At 43.8% G+C, this 24683-nt stretch overlaps 1 protein-coding gene across 3 annotated transcripts in view; it reads right to left on the bottom strand.

The window, feature by feature from the left end:
• LOC139450500 (F-BAR and double SH3 domains protein 2-like) overlaps positions 1 to 24683 on the bottom strand; it is a 144582-nt gene that overhangs the window by 75287 nt on the left and 44612 nt on the right. For all 3 annotated transcript variants that reach the window (XM_071232225.1, XM_071232227.1, XM_071232226.1), the window contains exon 3: positions 13173 to 13218. In XM_071232225.1, the coding sequence (XP_071088326.1) occupies positions 13173 to 13218 (46 nt within the window). The remainder of the gene's footprint in view (positions 1 to 13172; positions 13219 to 24683) is intronic.

The following is a 24683-nucleotide window of genomic DNA, read 5'->3' as shown; positions in this document are numbered from 1 at the left end:
CAGATCTACAACTGTGGATGAACCATATCTTTAAAAAACACATTGAAAGTTTGTATTTGGATGACTTCCGGCAAGCTCCCACTTCATCCCTGATATGCCTTCTGAAGGAAGTACTATGGCACTGCTTCCCTGCCTCTCAAGTAGACTCACTTCAATCATCTACTGCCAGACAACAAGGCAGTAAAACTTCTAAATTTAACACTCAGAAATAGTAATTACTCTGATATTGATCTTTGCACACAAATGCTTCTGGCTTAGTCAGCCACTGTATCATTGCTTGTCTGAGAAGTACAAATTACACAAGTTTTTCACTTTCTTAAATGACGCAAAAGCTCTTTTTGTAAGTCCACATTTTTAGCACTTAATGGCTTTGACAACTGATTAATTTGTTACATTCTTTTAAAACTTGTCCTGCTGAAATAATTATTTTGTTACCCTCTCTTCAAACAAAGGATTTTTCCGTTGCACCTATCAGCTTGGCCTGCTACACTGACTACACTGACAAATCTTCTTTAGATATGAGTGAGTGAGTGAGTGTCACAGTTTTACGCCGCTTTTAGAAATGTTCCAGCAATATCATGGCAGGGGACACCAGAAATGGTCTTCACACATTGAACCCATGAGGGGAATCAAACCCGGGTCTTTGACATGACGAGCAAACACTTTAACCACTAGGCTACCCGACCAGCCGCTTTAGATATGAAATACAATGCCAGACATAGGGAATGGACACAGTCTTGAAGACAGCAAGATACAGGTGGACTGTGATATGCAAGACACGAGTGACAGGAGCACGACACAGCCTATATGACAAACAGCTCGTATCATTTCCTCGAATCCGATGGGAAATGGTCATCTTGAGGCCGCCATCAAAACATGTTCAAACATGGTCATACGAAGTTGTAACGACCTCTCACCATATGTGATTAAAAAAGTCACAAAGTATGCAAACTGTACAAAATACAAACCACACTTATCGTCAGTGCATTAGGGGATCTAACTGAAATACCAAGTGGTGTCAAACTCACACACTCATTCAACTTTAGTTTCGGTAGAAAAGTCACAGTGACTCACTCAGACAGGCACGTCAAACCTCCAACACAAAATTCAATATGTAACGAAGTATTTTTATTTTTACGCCAGCTGGGTTTATGGTAAAACATATTTAAATGCACTCTCCAGCTCTCCCACACATCCTTGGAGATGCTATTACCAGAACAATACTGTTGCATCTGGCTCCCTGGCTCGTTAACTCTGCCAGGTAAGTTCAGGTAATCATGGAGGTGCAATATAACACAGGTAGTAAGCTCAATATCATCGATCCCTCCCCACCTCTTCGGTAACTGTGTCTTCACAAAAAACATCTATCTTGTTCTAAATGATATGAATCCAAACAAGCCAGTCAGGGAGATGGATCGGACGGGTTATTTCAGTATCCAGCTCAAAGAGCACTTGTTATTCTTTGCAGTGTATGGCAAACTGATCACCAAAGAACAGGATGCTAATCGTAGTGGTGTTTCATAAGCTGACACACAGAAAGAAGCCCAGCACACCATGAGCAGCTGTCTGTGTTTGTCATGCTGAGAACTCACAGTGCTTCGACTGCAGAGAGATCTAGGTCACTCAAACAATATAAGAATGGCACTTCTTTTCTGAGAAATATGGATCACATGGCTCTCCTTCTGATTCCTGTCATGACTTTTTGAAAGGTGATGGATTACTTGACCTCTAAGTATTTACATGTACCTATGTTCATAGCTTCACTAAACTGGAATCTCTCAGGTTTAACCATGGTGATATACTGGGTCTGAACCTAGTGATTCTGTCAGTCATGACATACTGGGAACCTAGTGATTCTGTCAGGATGAACCATGGTCATGACATACTGGGAACCTAGTGATTCTGTCAGGATGAACCACAGTCATGACATACAGGGAACGTAGTGATTCTGTCAGGATGAACCACGGTCATGACATACTGGGAACCTAGTGATTCTGTCAGGATGAACCACGGTCATGACATACTGGGAACCTAGTGATTCTGTCAGGATGAACCACGGTCATGACATACTGGGAACCTAGTGATTCTGTCAGGATGAACCACAGTCATGACATACAGGGAACCTAGTGATTCTGTCAGAGTCATGATGTACTGGGAACCTAGTGATTCTGTCAGGATGAACCACAGTCATGACATAATGGGAACCTAGTGATTCTGTCAGGATGAACCACGGTCATGACATACTGGGAACCTAGTGATTCTGTCAGGATGAACCACGGTCATGACATACTGGGAACCTAGTGATTCTGTCAGGATGAACCACAGTCATGACATACTGGGAACTTAGTGATTCTGTCAGAGTCATGATGTACTGGGAACCTAGTGATTTTGTCAGGATGAACCACAGTCATGACATACAGGGAACCTAGTGATTCTGTCAGAGTCATGATGTACTGGGAACCTAGTGATTCTGCCAGGATGAACCACAGTCATGACATACTGGGAACCTAGTGATACTGTCAGGATGAACCACGGTCATGACATACTGGGAACCTAGTGATTTTGTCAGGATGAACCATTGTCATTATGTACTGGGAACCTAGTGATTCTGTCAGGATGAACCACAGTCATGACATACTGGGAACCTAGTGATTCTGTCAGGATGAACCACAGTCATGACATACAGGGATCCTAGTGATTCTGTCAGGATGAACCATGGTCATGACATACTTGGGACCGAGTGACTCAGCACCAGAAAGACCACAGAGGATTTGATTATGAAAAATTCCCATCAAAGCTATAGGACTCAATGGCTAAGATACATCATAAACTTCTAAAGCCAGAAAATCAACAGTTTAGAAAAAATGTGGACCAGGAGGATCTGAGCTTGAATGAACTCCTTAGCTGATTTTCATCTCAGGGTTTTGTTGGCCACTGGAAGTCTAGGAATTGATTTTCTACATCCAACATGTATACAGCTGAAGGAAATATGTATCTGATGAAGGAACTCCGAGAAGAAAGGAGTCTTTGGAAACTCTGCTGGCCTCTGCTCAATAGGAGGCTGTGAACTTTATCGAACTGAACTGCTTATAGAGATCTTTATATACCACTTTCTGTTGATCAGATCACAGGTTGACTCTAATAAACTGCATGGAGATTCTGATTGGCATCTTGAAGTTGGCAGGACATGAAGACACCCTGATAATGGGCAAACAGTCGCCATTAAACTTCATAGGAAGCAATAAAGAAGTTGTTATCCGTGAAGAGCTTCATGTCCTCACTGGGGATGGGTTTGACTGGGATTCATCTCAGTCTCTGCTGACAATGAGAGGACAGTGTCACTTGAATATCACATTACCTATTATTTGCTACAAAGACATAAAATGTCTTTGGGGAATAATACCCTACTTTACCCTGGGAATTCAGGCTATATCAGTTTAGTATTCAACATGGGTGAATATTTCATCAAATTGGAACAACGTAATATAATATGTAACATGTACACAATTGTGTTCCCTGGGAATATCGGTTTCATATCCCACATGGTGTTAGACATGAATAAAAACATACCAGGATGTAATACAACAAATATACACCAGTATTATAGGGACATATCAGTTCATATACTACAAGGTGTGAATCAAAGTGCTCTTGGACAAGGCTGTTTGTTGTCAGGCACTACCATGCCCTGTGTAGGTTGTCAGGCACCATCATGCCCTGTGTAGGTTGTCAGGCACCATCCTGCCCTGTGTTGGTTGTCAGACACCATCATGCCCTGTGTAGGTTGTCAGGCACTATCATGCCCTGTGTAGGTTGTCAGGCACCATCATGCCCTGTGTAGGTTGTCAGGCACCATCATGCCCTGTGTTGGTTGTCAGGCACCACCATGCCCTGTGTTGGTTGTCAGGCACCATCATGCCCTGTGTAGGTTGTCAGGCACCATCCTGCCCTGTGTTGGTTGTCAGGCACCATCATGCCCTGTGTAGGTTGTCAGGCACCATCATGCCCTGTGTTGGTTGTCAGGCACCATCATGCCCTGTGTTGGTTGTCAGGCACCATCCTGCCCTGTGTTGGTTGTCAGGCACCATCCTGCCCTGTGTTGGTTGTCAGGCACCATCCTGCCCTGTGTTGGTTGTCAGGCACCATCATGCCCTGTGTTGGTTGTCAGAGAACTGATCGTAGTCTTATCTGTGAAACCTACCGCTAAAAACATGAAATTTACTAAAAATATTTCTGATTTGTGGGTATAAGGCACACACACTGTTTTATCTATTTCAAAGTGTGTATTAGTTTCTTAAGAGTGAGTGGGTTTAATAACAGCCAGGGAAAGCCAAGGACACCATGACTGTAGATGCCAATGTAGGGAGAGTCAAACCCTGTTCTTACTGACCAACACACCACCCACTTGGCTAACCGATGCTTCCCAACAATGGCACTTGAGTGTGGTTCCAGCCCTGCATTGTGTATCCTGCTACAACATGGCACCTGTTCTGTGGATCAGTCTGTCCCCAGCTAGAGTCCAGACTGACAGTCATGTCAATGTATCACTCACAGGTTTATAAGGGAGTGTGTTTAATATCCAATACACCTTCCTATATCTTTAGTAATATTTATTTCCTACATGTATACATACATTTACACCTATCATATCTGAGGATAAACCACAAAAGGGTGTTACTTTTACTCAATGCCACTGTACATACAGACAGAAAGTATGTTCAACTCATTCAGATAAATGTACTTTCCAGCCAGTCTCCCTCACATCCTTGGAGGAGCTATTACTAGAACAATACTGTTGTAAAAATACACATGGTCTCAAGCTTGGACCTCTTGGCCTTCATCAGACACACTCGTCTGGTTGAGTACGACATCATTTGAGATGCTTTCATTGTTGCACCAACTGAATGAAGTCATTTGAGTTACAGCTACCTCAAATAATGAAATGCTCAACCAGACGAGTGTGTCTGTTGAAGGCAGGGAGGCCAAACATTGAGACTGTATATTCATGTATGTATTTGAGTTCTAATGAACACAAAACATTTATCCTCATTTATCCTATCTCTTATGGTTTATCATCGTGTACACCTTCTACTGTCATTCATCTTGAGATTCACAAAACAAAGTTTTAGCCTGTTTCGTGGTAGTTTGAACTGGCAATCCACACGAACACAAAACATCCGACTCCTGCCACAAAACATCCGACTCCTGCCACAAAAACTCTGATTTCTGAAAGAAGAAACAACCTGCAGGCAAGAGACAATTTACAGATAAAACCCAATCTTCATTTTCTCAAATTAAAGGTCATTTTCACAGATTCTACTATCTTTGTCCAATCTTATAGCCACTGCTAGGGGAAACCTGCCCCTGGCAATACCGTTAGATTGGAAGAACTTCATTGATTTCCATGTTTAAAGCAGCTGAGGGACGTTAAGAGTGTAGGTTCCGTGTGTGCTGCAGCACCATCCATCTCGACATAGACCCAGGGATAGAGTACAGGGATCAATCAATACACAATATTGACTGTGGTCACAAACAAGCGCTGCTGACTGAACACAACAAACCATTCTTACCACCAGATGGAGCTGTGAGAATGGAAACACCCATTACCAATAACAGATAAGCTTCAGTATGCCGCCTTAACGGGTTTGTTCCTGTGAACTAATTGTTGCACTTCGAAACACAAACAGCCATCCCCTTCTACCGGGCCTTCCCAGCCATCTCCTTCTACCGGGCCTTCCCAGCCATCCCCTTCTACATGGCCTTCCAGCCATCCCCTTCTACAGGGCCTTCCAGCCATTTCCTTCTACAGGGCCTTCCAGCCATTTCCTTCTACAGGGCCTTCCAGCCATCCCCTTCTACAGGGCCTTCCAGCCATCTCCTTCTACCAGGCCTTCCAGCCATCCCCTTCTACAGGGCCTTCCAGCCATCCCCTTCTACATGACCTTCCAGCCATCCCCTTCTACAGGGCCTTCCAGCCATCCCCTTCTACAGGGCCTTCCAGCCATCTCCTTCTACCAGGCCTTCCAGCCATCCCCTTCTACAGGGCCTTCCAGCCATCCCCTTCTACATGACCTTCCAGCCATCCCCTTCTACCAGGCCTTCCAGCCATACCCTTCTACAGGGCCTTCCAGCCATCCCCTTCTACATGACCTTCCAGCCATCCCCTTCTACATGACCTTCCAGCCATCCCCTTCTACCAGGCCTTCCAGCCAGCCATTTCTACAGGGCCTTCCAGTCATCCCCTTCTACAGGGCCTTCCAGCCATCCCCTTTAACAGGGCCTTCCAGCCATCTCCTTCTACCAGGCCTTCCAGCAATCCCCTTCCACACGGCCTTCCAGCCATCCCGTTTGTACGGTGGTCAGTCCAGGACACCCATTTGTACGGTGGTCACTCTGGGACCCCCGTTGGTACGGTGGTAACTCCGGGACCTTCGTTTGTACGGTGGTCACTCCGGGACCTTCGTTTGTACGGTGGTCACTCAGGGACTCCCGTTGGTACGGTGGTCACTCCGGGACTCCCGTTTGTACGGTGGTAACTCCGGGACCTTTGTTTGTACGGTGGTCACTCCGGGACCCTTGTTTGTACGATGGTCACTCTGGGACCCCCGTTGGTACAGTGGTACAGTGGTCACTCTGGGACCCCTGTTGGTACAGTGGTCACTCTGGGACCCCCCTTGGCACAGTAGTCACTCTGGGACCCCCCTTGGCACAGTAGTCACTCTGGGACCCCTGTTGGCACAGTGGTCACTCTGGGACCCCTGTTGGCACAGTGGTCACTCTGGGACCCCTGTTGGTACAGTGGCCACTCTGGGACCCCTGTTGGTACAGTGGTCACTCTGGGACCCCCCTTTGCACAGTGGTCACTCTGGGACCCCTGTTGGTACAGTGGTCACTCTGGGACCCCCCTTGGCACAGTGGTCACTATTGGACCCCCCTTGGTACAGTGGTCACTTTGGGACCCCCCTTGGTACAGTGGTCACTATGGGACCCCCCTTGATACAGTGGTCACTTTGGGACCCCCCTTGGTACATTGGTCACTCTGGGACCCCTGTTGGTACAGTGGTCACTCTGGGACCCCCTTGGTACAGTGGTCACTCTGGGACCCCCCTTGGTACAGTGGTCACTCTGGGACCCCCCTTGGTACAGTGGTACAGTGGTCACTCTGGGACCCCCCTTGGTACAGTGGTCACTCTGGGACCCCTGTTGGTACAGTGGTCACTCTGGGACCCCTGTTGGTACAGTAGTCACTCTGGGACCCCCCTTGGTACAGTGGTCACTCTGGGACCCCCCTTGGTACAGTGGTCAGACATTTAGAACAACCTTAAGAGTCTTTCTTGTAATGAATAGTGCACACAATTTCCAAGTTCAGGAATGTAAACCTGGGACATTCAGCACAAAGTTCTTTCTTTCTGTCTTTCTTGCAATGAATATCACTCACATTTCTGGGCAGCTATTTGCAGGGCTAGCAGAAAAAGGTCCCACTTGCCCTGTGGGATTGGTTTGTTTTTTTGTTAATTTCCATTGGTGAAATAGCTGGAATAGTACTGACTGCGGCACTAGACACCATTCAGTCACACACACAGATATCAGATCAACATAGACATACTGGAGGAAGTTAAGCAAACTTCCTTCTACAGACGGATAAGCATCAGTCAGCTTCTGCATCATCCACTGAACATCACGTGATGAGCGAACTTTTTAACCACTAGGCAACCCGACCGTCCCAGATCACAGAGGACTTCCAAGCATATACATACATTGTTGTTCATAACAAGGGTGCTTACAGAGTGACCCCAACCCCATCAGAGCGATATTTGTTTATTGATTGGCATGTTATCCAAGCTGGAGTCAAACTTGCCTGATCTCTGCTGAATGGAACCATTGATGTGTGAAGCATCCGTCCTTAACACGACATGATATTCAGAACAGCCCCAGACTCACAGATCCTAACGTTTATACCTTTCATATCCCACAAGTAATCTCATTGGGTTACTTCAGCATTTCAGTCAAATCTGCAAATCCTGGCAATTGAAGGTTTCCATGGCGATCGTGCAAATCCACAGCCATAGAATCGCAAGTCCTGTTTGATATGGACAGAGAAATTGCTCGTAAATCATAGACACAAATAGATCTGTTTATGAATACAGATCTATTACATACCAACCTGGCCTGAAGTATTTACTGTGAGGCCAGAAGCGGAGGAGCAAGCACTGGCACTTGGCTTCTGGTGCTGCTATTACATTACATTAGATATCGTTCACAGAAACTCTCCTTACTATTCCTGTATACTGAAAATGAATACAGGATCATTTCAGTAATTGAATATGTGATTCCTAACATGTTATTTATTCCCTCAAAGTCTCTCAAACTGTACAAGAAACTTACCAAGTAAATGTATGGTTTTCGACCAATCTGTTTAACGCATCTTTTTTTTATTGATATGCCAAACATGCAGGGTGCAACTTTGTTTTAAGTTTAGCTTTTTAAGGACACTTAAGACATAACAATAACACAAGGAAAACGACATTCAGAATTTCAAACAATTTTTGATCAATCATTTCTGTCCTTTAATGTTGATAAGGCAAAGGCGTAAAACAAGGAAACCTATGGTATGGCCTACCCTTCAGTAGAGGGAGAGAGCTACTATTCAGCCCTGCTCTTATTGATTAAAACATTGAGTTTGTAGATGGAATTGGCCAGGATTCCATTATATAGGTTTGTGAGGAAATCAAGAGGCCAGCGCCAGTAGGTCAGTCCAGGATCCTGCTGGTCTTCCAACAGTGCATCACCATCAGTATCACAAGGGGCCCTTTCACTGACCTGGTGCAGGACTGAGTGGGTTTCACCATCAGTATCAAACAAGGCCCTCTCACTGACCTGGTGCAGGACTGAGTGGGTTTCACCATCAGTATCAAACGGGGCCCTTTCACTGACCTGGTGCAGGACTGAGTAGGTTTCACCATCAGTATCAAACGGGGCCCTTTCACTGACCTGGTGCAGGACTGAGTGGGTTTCACCATCAGTATCAAACGGGGCCCTCTCACTGACCTGGTGCAGGACTGAGTGGGTTTCACCATCAGTATCAAACGGGGCCCTTTCACTGACCTGGTGCAGGACTGAGTGGGTTTCACCATCAGTATCAAACAAGGCCCTCTCACTGACCTGGGTGCAGCACTGAGTTGGTTTCACCATCAGTATCAAACAAGGCCCTCTCACTGACCTGGGTGCAGGACTGCGTGGGTTTCACCATCAGTATCAAACAAGGCCTTCTCACTGACCTGGGTGCAGCACTGAGTTGGTTTCACAATTATTACTTTTCCCGTCATGTTCATGTCAAAATATGCAGCAAGAGAATGTTGTTTCATTTTGACACTGTAACCATGTATGAGACCTGAGTGCAGGATTGAGTGGGTTTCAACAACAGGAGCAAACAAGGCCCACGCAATGACCTGGGTGCAGGACTGAGTGGGTTTCACCAACAGGAGCAAACAAGGCCCTCTCACTGACCTAGGTGCAGGACTGAGTGGGTTTCACCAACAGGAGCAAACAAGGCCCTCGCAATGACCTGGGTGCAGGACTGAGTGGGTTTCACCAACAGGAGCAACAAGGCCCTCGCAATGACCTGGGTGCAGGACTGAGTGGGTTTCACCAACAGAAGCAACAAGGCCCTCTCACTGACCTGGGTGCAGGACTGAGTAGGTTTCACCAACAGGAGCAAACAAGGCCCTCGCAATGACCTGGGTGCATTGAACACATAGACCAGCGTCCCCCTATGGCCCAATCGCCTCTTCAGTCAGTGACTACTGGACAACCCATAACACATCCCATCTTGACATAACACAGCCTGGCAATGAGATCAGCTACAGGGGCTAACATGTTCTCGTGGGAAAAATGGCCGAAGCAGCAGGAAGTTCAAATAATTCATGGAGACTGGAGACAGACAACAAGCAGTACCGAGTCCCTAAGGTGCATCATGGGTTGGAAACAAGACAGAAGAATGTCAACTGAGGCCTGGCAACTGGGGCTGCAGTCCAACAGTCTGAAGTCTGAGTCTAGAAAATGTCCTTTAGGCGAGTGAGTGAATGTTGTTTATTGCTGTAGTTCTGGCAATCATGTCCAGCAAATGAAAACTCAGGGTTGATAGCATGAGCAAGTGTTAAAACAGTCCGGGTATTGTTATTTGTTTGTTTGTTTGTTGTTTAACCTTGTTTGTTGTTGCACTGTGCAATTTTCCAACCATATGATGGCGGTCTGTAAATAATCAAGCCTGGACCAGACAATCCAGTGATTGACCATCATGAGCATCGATCTACACAATTGGGATATGATAACATACATCAACCAAGTCGGCAAGCGTGACCACCTAATCCCGTTAGTCACTTCTTACGACAAGCATAGTCTCCTTTTACAGCAAACAATATGGCTGAGATACTGCCGATGTGATGTAAAACTTTAACTCACTCACTACAGCAAACATGGCAGTATGGTTAAACACATGCAGTCAGGTCACTGTGATCACAATGTCCGACATCCGTCAGTCAGTCTTACAGATATCAGGGGCTTGGGTCCTACTCAGATCCCTAATCCACACAAGATCTTTCCAGCAAGTCCATCTCTTTCAGAAACCTCTAATGACAGTGATGCTCCAAAGTTCAGCTGGGCTGTATGATGACCAGTCATATGAGAGGATCTAGTGGAGCTAGTGGAGCCATCAGCCACTGCACAGATAAACACAGTCCCAGCCAGAGCCTCTTTCAAACAATAGCATTACTCACTGCCTAACTGAGACTTTCCTGTCAACTTACATCCACCAATAACTACCGGCCTACTTAAACAGACAGAGAAGTGTCTCAGCTTCACCCGGGGACACATCACAACGTCTAGACCCACACTGGTGTCGTGTTCCTAAATGTCGACCCACAGCGTTGTCGTGTTCCTGAATGTCAACCCAAACAGGTGTCGTGTTCATGAATGTCAACCCACACTGGTGTCGTGTTGCTGAATGTCGACACACACTGGTGACGTGTTCCTGAATGTCGACCCAAACAGGTGTCGTGTTCCTGAATGTCGACCCAAACAGGTGTTGTGTTCCTGAATGTCGACCCACACTGGTGTCGTGTTCCTGAATGTCGACCCACACTGGTGTCGTCTTCCTGAATGTCGACCCACACTGGTGTCATTTTCCTGAATGTCGACCCACACTGGTGTCGTGTTCCTGAATGTCAACCCACACTGGTGTCGTGTTGCTGAATGTCGACACACACTGGTGACGTGTTCCTGAATGTCAACCCACGCTGCTGTCGTTTTCCTGAATGTCAACCCACACTGGTGTTGTGTTCCTGAATGTCGACCCACACTGGTGTTGTGTTCCTGAATGTCGACCCACACTGGTGTCGTGTTGCTGAATGTCGACACACACTGGTGTTGTGTTCCTGAATGTTGACCCACACTGGTGTCGTATTCCTGAATGTCGACCCACACTGGTGTCGTATTCCTGAATGTCGACCCACACTGGTGTCGTCTTCCTGAATGTCGACCCACACTGGTGTCGTATTCCTGAATGTCGACCCACACTGGTGTCGTATTCCTGAATGTCGACCCACACTGGTGTCGTCTTCCTGAATGTCAACCCACACTGGTGTTGTGTTCCTGAATGTCGACCCACACTGGTGTCGTGTTCCTGAACCTGGGGCTTGAACCCATGAAGCAAGAGCACCAACCAAGCACAACATCACTAGCCCCTGAACAGATATAAACTCAGTGAGCAGCTGGTGAGTGAAGGTTCCATTTTCCAACTTCAAAATGGCCAACAACATTTTAATAATCTGAACATCACAAACTGGTGCTGGCTGATAGGAGATGATGACGCACAATCATTAACAATCTTTAAAAAAATTTAAAGATTTACTTTTGAAAATTTCACACATTACATTTACTGATATAATGCCCTCACTGTAGCTTAGTCAGGTGAGCTAAAAAGACACATGAATATCAAGTTTACAACTTACAAAACAGATTCTCAGAAGAATCAAATCTCACAAAACAGTTTTACAACCCATAACACATATTCAGAGAAAACAGCATATTGAACGACCTATACAAATCACACGTTCTATCAGAAGTGTTTTGTATGTTTAACAGACAAATAATCCATTGGAGAGACGACATGGTCATTGGGAGAGGAGGCCGCATCGTGTCTATGTCCAAAACACGTACTGACCACCAGGCCACAATCACCCATGGTATAACAACAGGAGACAGGAAATATACACAATACACCATCAGCGCCAACTTGATTAATGGATATGTGCACTAATCAATACCAGATAGGGAAAAACAGCCAACAAACATGTTATTTGAACAACGTTATTTAATGAAACTAACTGAATCCTATTCTGTTCTATTGATGGGTCTTTTAAATTGTTATTGACCACCGGGGAAGTGGCTGCATCCTGTTGACAATGATGATCCTTCCATATGAACTTGTTGCCGTGGGAACAATAAATTGCAATATAACCCTTAATGTGATGCTGTTTTCTAAATTGAAAAGTAGAGATGTCTGTCTGCACTGACTGTTGTAACTGGTAGATTTGTACACAGAGTTACGATGGTTGAACTATCAACAATGTTGTAGCTGGTAGATTTGCACACAGAGTTACGATGGTCGTACTATCAACAATGTTGTAGCTGGTAGATTTGTACACAGAGTTACGATGGTCATACCATCAACAATGTTGTAGCTGATAGATTTGTACACAGAGTTACGATGGACATACTATCAACAATGTTGTAGCTGATAGATTTGTACACAGAGTTACGATGGTCGTACTATCAACAATGTTGTAGCTGATAGATTTGTACACAGAGTTACGATGGTCGTACTATCAACAATGTTGTAGCTGATAGATTTGTACACAGAGTTATGATGGTCGTACTATCAACAATGTTGTAGCTGGTAGATTTGTACACAGTTACAAGTGAAGTCTGGCTATGTTAACAAGTTAGTGAAGTGTTGCCATGTTTACATGTCAGTGAAGTGTGGCCGTGTTTACATATTAGTGAAGTGTGGCAATGTTTACATGTTGGGGAAGTGGGTGAAACTGCCAGCCATGAGGATAGCAGGAAACACACACAGCGTAATCGCATGTGGAATCATGAAACATCAGACTAACCTGAGCATATTCTTTCTCCAATTTGGACCGCTGTAGACTGAACGACCTGGAAAAGACAAAAACAAACAATTGAATTATGTTGGAACTAATGAGCAGATGATGAGATGGCTGTGAATGAACTTACAGATTAGCTGAGCCAGTTAATGTTTGACACACTTTCTCCTGGTAATTAGTGGCTAATGTCATCACTTCCATTAATGCCCTACTTATCTGAATACCATATCACGCTGACACTCAAAGGTTCTTCACAGTGGTGGGAGTCTTATACTGCTGTCATACAACATGGCTGCAGATCCATGGATGAGTCTGGATCATACAACATATTTGACCTCTCATGTCAACCTTTTTCAACATGCATATACTGATTTTCATTAAGTTGTATTAACTTGTTCCTTTACACATGTCAACATAAGGTGATTCTCAGATTGACTGGGTCTTTTATTGAGTAATGTCCCTTTACTGAGTTATCTCCCCTTTATCACCTGCAGTCATGTGCCCATCTTATATTTCAATAAGATATTGCTTTCCCCTCTGAAGAATCCCCTCACTTTAGAGGTATTGCCTTCCCCTTGAGGTATCCCCTCACTTTGGAGGTATTGCCCACCCCTCTGTGGTATCCCCTCACTTTGGAGGTACTGCCAACTCACTCAGTCTCTCCCCAAGCCTGGATCAATGTCAAAGACTGCCTGGCAATATCACTGCTGACTTTGTGTTTGTTCTAGTGATGAGATGGCGACCTGAGGAGGATTATATAATCCAATAGTCCCCTTCTCCTGCACTGGGCTCCCTGCTAATGGAACAAGGGAACGGCGGAGATTCACAAGCTTTCCTTGAAATGTCAGACCAGTAACACAACTCCCAGCACAGCCTGCTGTAATTCTCCAATGTCTTTGCAGAAAATTGAATTTGGAAAGATTTTTTTCACAAAATTATTTTTTACTGCAAAAACGTGATTTTCCTTAACAAAATTTGCTAATTGGAGCCTCAGCAATGAAATTCATGAAAATTTAGTGCCATGCTGTGAAATGTCAGTTAATCTTCTCATGATGATTTAATGTCGGATCACACAACATGACGATCTGCTGTGCCGCATCTTTGATTGACAGCCTCGCCACTACCAACAATATTTTCAGTGTGGATCATCATTATCAAAAAATCAAATCTGTCTAATCAGAGCATGAATAATGTTTCTTGGCTGATTAACTTGACGGCAACATTAGTTTTGTCATTGTAGCTGGTATATAATCCAGTCTGGACCAGACAAACATGTGGTTCATATCATGAACTAACTAGGAATCAACAGACAACCTTACTCCCTGTACAAAGGACAACACACAGACTGTCTCCCTGTACAAAGGACAACTCGCAGACTGTCTCCCTGTACAACACACTGGCTGTCTCCCTGTACAAAGGACAACACACAGACTGTCTCCCTGTACAAAGGACAACACACTAGCTGTTTCCCTGTACAAAGGACAACACACTGGCTGTCTCCCTGTACAAAGGACAACACAGTGGCTGTCTCCCTGTACAAAGGACAACACACTGGCTGTCTCCCTGTACAAAGGACAACACACTGGCTGTCTCCCTGTACAAAGGACAACACACTGACTGTCTCCCTGTACAAAGGACAACACACAGACTGTCTCCCTGTACAAAGGACAACACACTGACTGTCTCCCTGTACAAAGGACAACACACTAGCTGTCTCCCTGTACAAAGGACAACACACAGACTGTCTCCCTGTACAAAGGACAACATACTGGCTGTCTCCCTGTACAAAGGACAACACACTAGCTGTCTCCCTGTACAAAGGACAACACACTGGCTGTCTCCCTGTACAAAGGACAACACACTGGCTGTCTCCCTGTACAAAGGACATCACACTAGCTGTCTCCCTGTACAAAGGACAACACACTAGCTGTCTCCCTGTACAAAGGACAACACACTAGCTGTCTCCCTGTACAAAGGACAACACACTGACTGTCTCCCTGTACAAAGGACAACACACAGACTGTCTCCCTGTACAAAGGACAACACACTGGCTGTCTCCCTGTACAAAGGACAACACACTAGCTGTCTCCCTGTACAAAGGACAACACACTGACTGTCTCCCTGTACAAAGGACAACACACAAGCTGTCTCCCTGTACAAAGGACAACACACTGGCTGTCTCCCTGTACAAAGGACAACACACTGGCTGTCTCCCTGTACAAAGGACAACACACTAGCTGTCTCCCTGTACAAAGGACAACACACTGACTGTCTCCCTGTACAAAGGACAACACACTAGCTGTCTCCCTGTACAAAGGACAACACACTAGCTGTCTCCCTGTACAAAGGACAACACACAAGCTGTCTCCCTGTACAAAGGACAACACACTAGCTGTCTCCCTGTACAAAGGACAACACACTAGCTGTCTCCCTGTACAAAGGACAACACACAGGCTGTCTCCCTGTGCAAAGGACAACACACTAGCTGTCTCCCTGTACAAAGGACAACACACAAGCTGTCTCCCTGTACAAAGGACAACACACTGGCTGTCTCCCTGTACAAAGGACAACACACTGGCTGTCTCCCTGTACAAAGGACAACACACAGGCTGTCTCCCTGTACAAAGGACAACACACTGGCTGTCTCCCTGTACAAAGGACAACACACAAGCTGTCTCCCTGTACAAAGGACAACACACTGGCTGTCTCCCTGTACAAAGGACAACACACTGGCTGTCTCCCTGTACAAAGGACAACACACTGGCTGTCTCCCTGTACAAAGGACAACACACAGACTGTCTCCCTGTACAAAGGACAACATACTGGCTGTCTCCCTGTACAAAGGACAACACACAAGCTGTCTCCATATACCAAGGACAACACACTAGCTGTCTCCCTGTACAAAGGACAACACACTAGCTGTCTCCCTGTACAAAGGACAACTCACTGACTGTCTCCCTGTACAAAGGACAACACACAAGCTGTCTCCCTGTACAAAGGACAACACACTGGCTGTCTCCCTGTACAAAGGACAACACACTGGCTGTCTCCCTGTACAAAGGACAACATACTGGCTGTCTCCCTGTACAAAGGACAACACACAGACTGTCTCCCTGTACAAAGGACAACACACAGACTGTCTCCCTGTACAAAGGACAACACACTGGCTGTCTCCCTGTACAAAGGACAACACACTGGCTGTCTCCCTGTACAAAGGACAACACACTGGCTGTCTCCCTGTACAAAGGACAACACACAGGCTGTCTCCCTGTACAAAGGACAACACACTAGCTGTCTCCCTGTACAAAGAACAACACACTGGCTGTCTCCCTGTACAAAGGACAACACACTAGCTGTCTCCCTGTACAAAGGACAACACACTGGCTGTCTCCCTGTACAAAGGACAACACACTGGCTGTCTCCCTGTACAAAGGACAACACACTAGCTGTCTCCCTGTACAAAGGACAACACACAAGCTGTCTCCCTGTACAAACGACAACACACTGGCTGTCTCCCTGTACAAAGGACAACACACTGGCTGTCTCCCTGTACAAAGGACAACACACTGGCTGTCTCCCTGTACAAAGGACAACACACTGGCTGTCTCCCTGTACAAAGGACAACACACTAGCTGTCTCCCTGTACAAAGGACAACACACTAGCTGTCTCCCTGTACAAAGGACAACACACTGGCTGTCTCCCTGTACAAAGGACAACACACTAGCTGTCTCCCTGTACAAAGGACAACACACTAGCTGTCTCCCTGTACAAAGGACAACACACTAGCTGTCTCCATATACCAAGGACAACACACTAGCTGTCTCCCTGTACAAAGGACAACATACTGGCTGTCTCCCTGTATGCACCGATGACAGAGTGCCAGGGCCTTTGCTCCACATTCTCACACCACTTATAGAACTATGTAACGTAATACAAGTCATTTCAGGCAACACTACAGAAGTGGCTCCCTTTTTTATTCTCTAAATAGTAATTGTAGCCACACTTTAGACTGTGAGCCCGTCACCCTCCCTCCCAGCTGAACATGTGCACCATATTTCCTCCGATATTTCCTGGCAGATTATATGTCAATATGAGTTAATAGGATCAACTACTTAGGCCTTACTGATCGTGGACGTTCTAAATACGGAGCTGGTTTGGAATGGTCTGTAAATACTCTATACATTTCTGTTTTAAAACAGAGCCATATAATATGGAAGTTGATCCTCTCAGGATGAGTGAGTGAGGGAGTATGGTTTCACACGGCTTTTAGCAATATTCCAGCAATATCAAGGCAGGGGACGCCAGAAATGGGTTTCACACATTGTACCCATGTGGGGAATCGAATCCGGGTCTACGGTGTGAGGAGCGACAGCTTTAACCACTAGGCTACCCGACCACACACTGTCAGGATGAGGATAGCCCTGCGGTAAGTGTATTTACCTGGTGAACAAAACATGTCAGAACAGTGTCCAAAATAACTGTCTCCCCGCCTCCCCATGGCTGGTAACTTTTCTGTTGGGCTGAATGAAATTTTTCCTCACCTGCTGGACTTTGTGGTAGATTATATTTGACTACTTACGTATTCAGTGTTATTATAACTCCTTGTAGATTCAAAAGTAATTGTTTGCATTTTTTTCAGCTGAATCAAGACACTCTTTGTCTCTTATTTTTTGTGATTTTTCAATATTGGTAATGTCTGAATGGCGACAGGTAACTTTGAAGACTGGCAGGCAACACTTATGGGTCACCTGCCCGACTGTCTTGTTGGGTTTTTCAAACACTGTGTCAGAATGAGACTACTGTTGAGAATACTGTACTACGTAGTGTTTGTCATGTATATGGTGCAATATCACTTCTGTTACAATGTTTCCACTTTTTGAGGTTTAAGGAGGCTGTGTTTACCCAGGAGGAGCCCAGGTGGAACCCAGGTGATCACACTTCCGGGTACTAGACTGTCTGTGTACGTCCTGTATAGTGCTTATCACATGTTCCTGGTTCCGTCTGTTTGTACATGAAGGCTTTTGATTGGCACTTCAGTTTTGGAATTTCCATTTTTTTCAAATATTAGGTCAACATGGCCAGTATCAGTGTCATTTCAATAAATAAATTGTAAGAGATTCCACGGCATTTAATTGGCTATCCAAGAAATGTTTGTGTGTTTATGTTAGCAGCAGCCAGACAAGGAGAAGGCTACGCCCACTAGCAGACTACTGTTTCCTGATTGGTTGATAATGGAATTACTGGGGCTTGCGTTGCATTATTGCGCTGAATGATGTCACTGATTTCATACTGTTGACTACAGTTTTTTATTTTGTTTATGAATAAATGCTGTGAGTTAATAATTGTTCATTTTATTTATTTGTAAGAACTGACCAATACGTTTTGGCTACATGGATGCACAATGCACATGTTTATACTTCTGTAAATGAAAAAAACTATTGAAGCAAATTCTTAAGTAAAGGTCCTTCATCAAGTTCCAAAACCTTAACGCCACAGTAAATCAATAAACATGAAGTTGAAATCCAAAGGTCAATCTTGGCTTCATTGAGATTAGTTGCAAAATATGAAAATAGAATTACAAAAATACATCTTTTTAAAGTGATCTCTTAAAATAGAAAAAAACTTACTTGAAATACTCATGACACTTGGAAAATATTTCTTTGAATAATAATCAAAGATGAACTTTCCTTTTTGTAGTCTACTTTGCCAGATAATGTCGGCTCTTTGATTGTTTTCCATCTTTGTGAGTTTAGGGGTTGGGTGCAATCATACAAATCCATTTTCTTAAAAACATCAGAACAGTGTAAATAAAACAAACACCAGAAACATGTTCCCCTGAGATAAAGCAGATCACAATGGCCGACAACACGTCAGGTTTCAATCCAAGTCCTGTATGATTCTACGCAGAGCCAAGAATAGTGTGGAAGTAGAACAGTTACGCAAGTTGAAAGGTCGTCACTACCTGCCAGAGAGATCAAATTAGAAACCCAAGAATGTGTGAGGCAAAAACCAGATGGGAGAAATAGGCAGATGAGAGCGTATCAAGGTAGTAGTATACAGCTTATAGCATAGAGAGAAGGATTACAGCATCATACAGCATGTGATAACAGTCAATAGGCAGATGAGAGCGTATCAAGGTAGTAGTATACAGCTTATAGCATAGAGAGATGGATTACAGCATCATACAGCATGTGATAACAGTCAATAGGTAGATGAGAGCGTATCAAGGTAGTAGTATACAGCTTATAGCATAGAGAGAAGGATTACAGCATCATACAGCATGTGATAACAGTCAATAGGCAGATGAGAGCGTATCAAGGTAGTAGTATACAGCTTATAGCATAGAGAGAAGGATTACAGCATCATACAGCATGTGATAACAGTCAATAGGCAGATGAGAGAGTATCAAGGTAGTAGTATACAGCTTATAGCATAGAGAGAAGGATTACAGCATCATACAGCATGTGATAACAGTCAATAGGCAGATGAGAGAGTATCAAGGTAGTAGTATACAGCTTATAGCATAGAGAGAAGGATTACAGCATCATACAGCATGTGATAACAGTCAATAGGCAGATGAGAGAGTATCAAGGTAGCAGTATACAGCTTATAGCATAGAGAGAAGGATTACAGCATCATACAGCATGTGATAACAGTTTGGACGGAGATTGAAGATTTGCACTGTGGGGAAATTATGTAAAATTAACAGATACATTTCTGGTTGTATTAAAAGCTAATATGTGTTTAAAATTACCAATTTATTTTGTTTTGAAAAAAACCACTGACATCCTCAATACTATTGGTGTATCTAGACTTGCTTATTATCAAGATGCACCAACCGGACTGACACCGTGGTCCTTCAGTACATCCCTTGAGCAAGGCTAGACAGCAAGCAATAACACCCAGCATCACATCGCACTCTCTCACAATCAATGACTGACAAGCATAGACACAATATAATATTTACTGACAGCAGCAATTTTGTGTTTGAGCACACACATTTTAAAAAACGGCATCACCTTCTTCGGGAATGTGTTAAAATGCCAACCTTTATGTCCTATTATGCCAGACATTTATGAATGATTGAAACAAACCGCATGATAAGCAATCTTGTGATAATTACTGTCAAACACTGTTCCATTAGCATACACTAGGAGTGGGGAATAACTATAGGGTGCACACCATGACCATATTTCACTGGCACTTGACAGCCACCTCACCCAACTGCTGATGTAATACTCAGACAACAGTCAGGAGGGGAAGGCCAGGTCATAGTTATACACCGGGTGGGATATACACAAGGTTGTACAAAAACAATACACAGAAATGTTGATGGTTTTGGGTCATTTCTTCTTTAACTGACCCCTACAAGAATTCTGAAAATACCTGGACATGAAGACTTTTGGGTTAGGTGGTTAGGATTTGGCCCAGGTTCCATCTTCCCACCATGGGTATTTTGAACCTTGTTTTTATTTTGGACAATGTAAATATATATGAAATAAAAAGCAATTTATGATAACAGAAATAAGAAAGAGGTTGATGTTTTATCAATTCTTTTAGACCAACCATGAAAAAAGAATCATGAAAAAAATCTGTGAACCCCCAAAATAAATAAGTGGCCTTACAGTGAAGTACGTTGTTTCAGCCAGTTGCTTCCACCTCATGCAGCTCTAGACATCCTCTGCCAACAATGTGCCACTTTGGACCTAGTTTCTAATCAACTTTTTATATAGGCTGCCAGGTATATCGAGACAGTGTATATATTTGCAGGGGGAGGACATCGGCTGGGCAAGGGGGGTGGGGCGCAGGCCACATGCAGCTCCAGTAGAACCATTAACTGGGGCATACGCAACTTTATCACCTTCCCATTCCATAGAAAACACTCTGTCAGGGCTCTAAGGATACCTCATTTGGCCCCTACCTTCCGTGAATATCAACTGTCAACATGTGATTGATTTTAACCACACCTGCAGACATCAACACTCAAGGAGGTGGACTTGGCTTATCAAAAACTAATTCATAACCCTTCTTTCATCTGCTGTGATGGTATCATTAGGCTAGACATCAGTGTCAGGGATGATCTCCATCTCTTGTAGATGGCCATATTGACCGGTGTATACGGAATATATGGAGCACCATTCTTAGAGGATGTCATGTAGAGTACTGTATTAACTCAATATAAGACTACATCAGTCAGTGTAGACTTGCACAAGTCTCTAAGGCAATAATTATTATTTAAAAAATATTTTCTAGATTATGTAAATAATAAGAACAATGGGTCCTTACTGTCCACATATCTAGACTTGCCTATTAGCAGGATACAATTACTAGTAGCATCCATGGACTTTTCTTTCAGTACAACCTTGGTGCAAGTCAATATAATAGAATGCATTGTTTTTTAGATCAGGAGTATCAGTGAGTGAGTATGGCTTTACTCCACTTTTAGAAATATTCCAGCAATATCATGGCAGGGGACACCAGAAATGGGCTTCACATATTGTACCCATGTCGCGAATTGACCCTGGGTCTTCGGCATAATGAGCGAACGCCTTAACCACTAGGTTCCCGAACTGCCTTCTCGAGCATAAGACTAGAGTGACATGACATATTTCTTGTCCAGTAAGAGCTTCATGCATCTGGTGTCAGTTAATGCACTACAACGACACCAGCAGTTCCAACACCCCCGATTACCCGCGCCCTTTCTCCACAACACTGGGGTACACAGTAGACTCTAGTTCTGTTATATCACAGGGACACACACCGGGAATCTGAATGAATTAATATCCTGACAAGTTCAATATAATTTACTCATGAGAATAATCCTTAACGAGTGTTGTATTGTTGTTGTGTTTAGCAACCAGGATAACATGAAGTCCTGTTTGTAAACATGGTGAATAAAACCATTACCTCATAAAAGTCAGCATATAGAGGTCAAGAGTTTGTCCTTGACCTTGGCTCAGTCTAACAAAGGTATCAGAAGTAATAATATATGCATTGGGTCATCAATCATGAGTGAGAGTGGCCGTGAGTTACGACAGTAACAGACACACAGCCTTTCATCACAGTAGCTGGATAATACTACAGTTCAGTTCTGAGCAAAGGACCAATTATTGCAGCACCTAAAGGACAGTTGAAACCAATTAGCTTAACTCTTATTACTAAAATAGTATTTGCATAATGTAACTTGTTAATGATTCAAGAAGTTTCTTACAATCACTTAATTTTGAATCAATTGTTTATTGTTCTGAAGCTAAGTAAGTCTGTCATTCTTCATATGAACATAATTAATGTATGCTGTCAATCAACACTATTTCTCAGTTTAATCAGGGGTTGGTGATGCCTCAACCATGTCACCGAGCATGACCACCCGATCCTGTTAGTCGCCTCTTACGACAAGCACTGTCGCCTCAAACAACAAGCATAGTCGCCTCTTACGACAAGCACTGTCGCCTCAAACAACAAGCATTGTCGCCTCTTACGACAAGCATGGGTTGCTGAAGGACTATTCTTACCCGCAACTTCACGGTCACCAGCAGATGTGATATAACTGGAATATTACGCCTGCCTCATAAAGCTGCTCGCTCGCTCACTCACTCACTCACTCACTCACTCACATTGCTGGAATATTACCGCCTGCTTCCTAAATCCCCTCACTCACTCTAGTGATCCTTGTCTGAATTGCATCAATCAGCTATTATCTGTCCCTGTTCTCACTCCAATCAGAAAGCCATCTACATCTCTGAAAACTCTCCTGTCTCAGGAGGTAGCATCTTCCTCAGCTCCAGCAGTTGGCCATCACACCTAATTTCAGCCCTACTAGAACAAGAAATATTAACATGCTAATAAATGGATTAGGTAGGATTACTTCATCCAGGTCGTCTTTCTCTCCACTCAGACGTCTGCAGTCATCGCTGGGATCTTCTTCCAAGGCATTCGGTCATGTCTCCACAACCACTCTCCTACTGTTTCACCAACCTCCATCAGGGAATTGAACAAGCAGACAAAACATCATTGTCCGTGAAGTCTACGTTTGAATTGTATTGAGTATTAGGATGATTTCCGGGAGATGCATTGTGGTTCCCTGTGAGCAGATCAGCTTGATTGGTGCAAATCACTATTCACAGCATGGGACACCACACTTGAGATTTAAGTAACAAGCTATGGTGCAAACACATTTTCCCCTTTCATGAAAGAGTAAATATTTTTTTTAATGTACACAGCTAAATATCAGCAATAAAATGTTGCTCTGCAGGCAGCAATGTTACAGTTATAACATATATTATAACAGTTATATAATAGCCTATAGTTAGCAACTTTACAGGTATATCACAGCAGCCTATAGTCAGCAATTTTACAGTTATATCATGGCAGCCTATAGTCAGCAATGTTACAGTTATATTACAGCAGCCTATAGTCAGCAATGTTACAGTTATATTACAGCAGCCTATAGTCAGCAATATTGGTTATATCATGGCAGCCTATAGTCAGCAATATTACAGTTATATCATGGCAGCCTATAGTCAGCAATTTTACAGTTATATCACAGCAGCCTATAGTCAGCAATGTTACAGTTATATCATGGCAGCCTATAGTCAGCAATGTTACAGTTATATTACAGCAGCCTATAGTCAGCAATGTTAGTTATATCACAGCAGCAATACCATGACCACATTGCATGGGTCTGTCGGCAACAATATTACAGTCATTTCACAATGGCTTATCACCAGCACAGCCACAAATTATTTTCAGTGTGAACCAACTTGTCCATTCAGACATTATTACTGTTCTCAGTCAATTGTAATTCTAACAAATCTGATTGGTCTGGCGTGAATTTGAAATACACACTCCCCTGTCTATGCTCCCCAAGTCTGTTGATATCTGGCATCTGTATACCATGATGTAATAAGTCAAATTATGACAGTAATAATGTTATATATACGTCGGGTGAAACCTGGCATACAATTACATGTTTCCGCTGCAGTGGTAATTCCTCAGCCCATAATGCCATACTTTGACAAGGTGAGAGTTTACATGTCAAATTCAACAGTAGTTGCTGTTATGTTAGGGAAATAGTACTAGAAACATCACTGTCTCCATACATTGCAGGAGGGCTCTAGTTGTGTTATGTTATGTTAGGGAAATAGTATTAGAAACATCACTGTCTCCATACATTGCACAAGTCTTCTAGTTGTGTTATGTTAGGGAAATAGTATTAGAAACATTACTGTCTCCATACATAGCACGGGTCTTCTAGTTGCTGTCAATCCGCCCAAAGACTACCTTCAATACACAGAGACAATGTCTCAAATTCCCACAAGGCACCAATCTCATCTGGACCTATGTTAGCCTGGAACCAGACAGTCTCTGAACCCAATCACACTTCAACACACATAAACAAAATATATCAGACACAATATCAAACAGCATATTGACCATAAACTACGAAAAAACATTCACTGACATATAACTGAAAAATCAGAATGTGATACTAAAAGTAAACAGCTCTGGAAGAAGGA

Source organism: Haliotis cracherodii, unplaced genomic scaffold (assembly GCF_022045235.1).
Source record: "Haliotis cracherodii isolate W230 unplaced genomic scaffold, xgHalCrac1.p SCAF_8, whole genome shotgun sequence".
Classification (NCBI taxonomy): domain Eukaryota; kingdom Metazoa; phylum Mollusca; class Gastropoda; order Lepetellida; family Haliotidae; genus Haliotis; species Haliotis cracherodii.
This window is presented reverse-complemented; position numbering and strand designations above follow the sequence as displayed.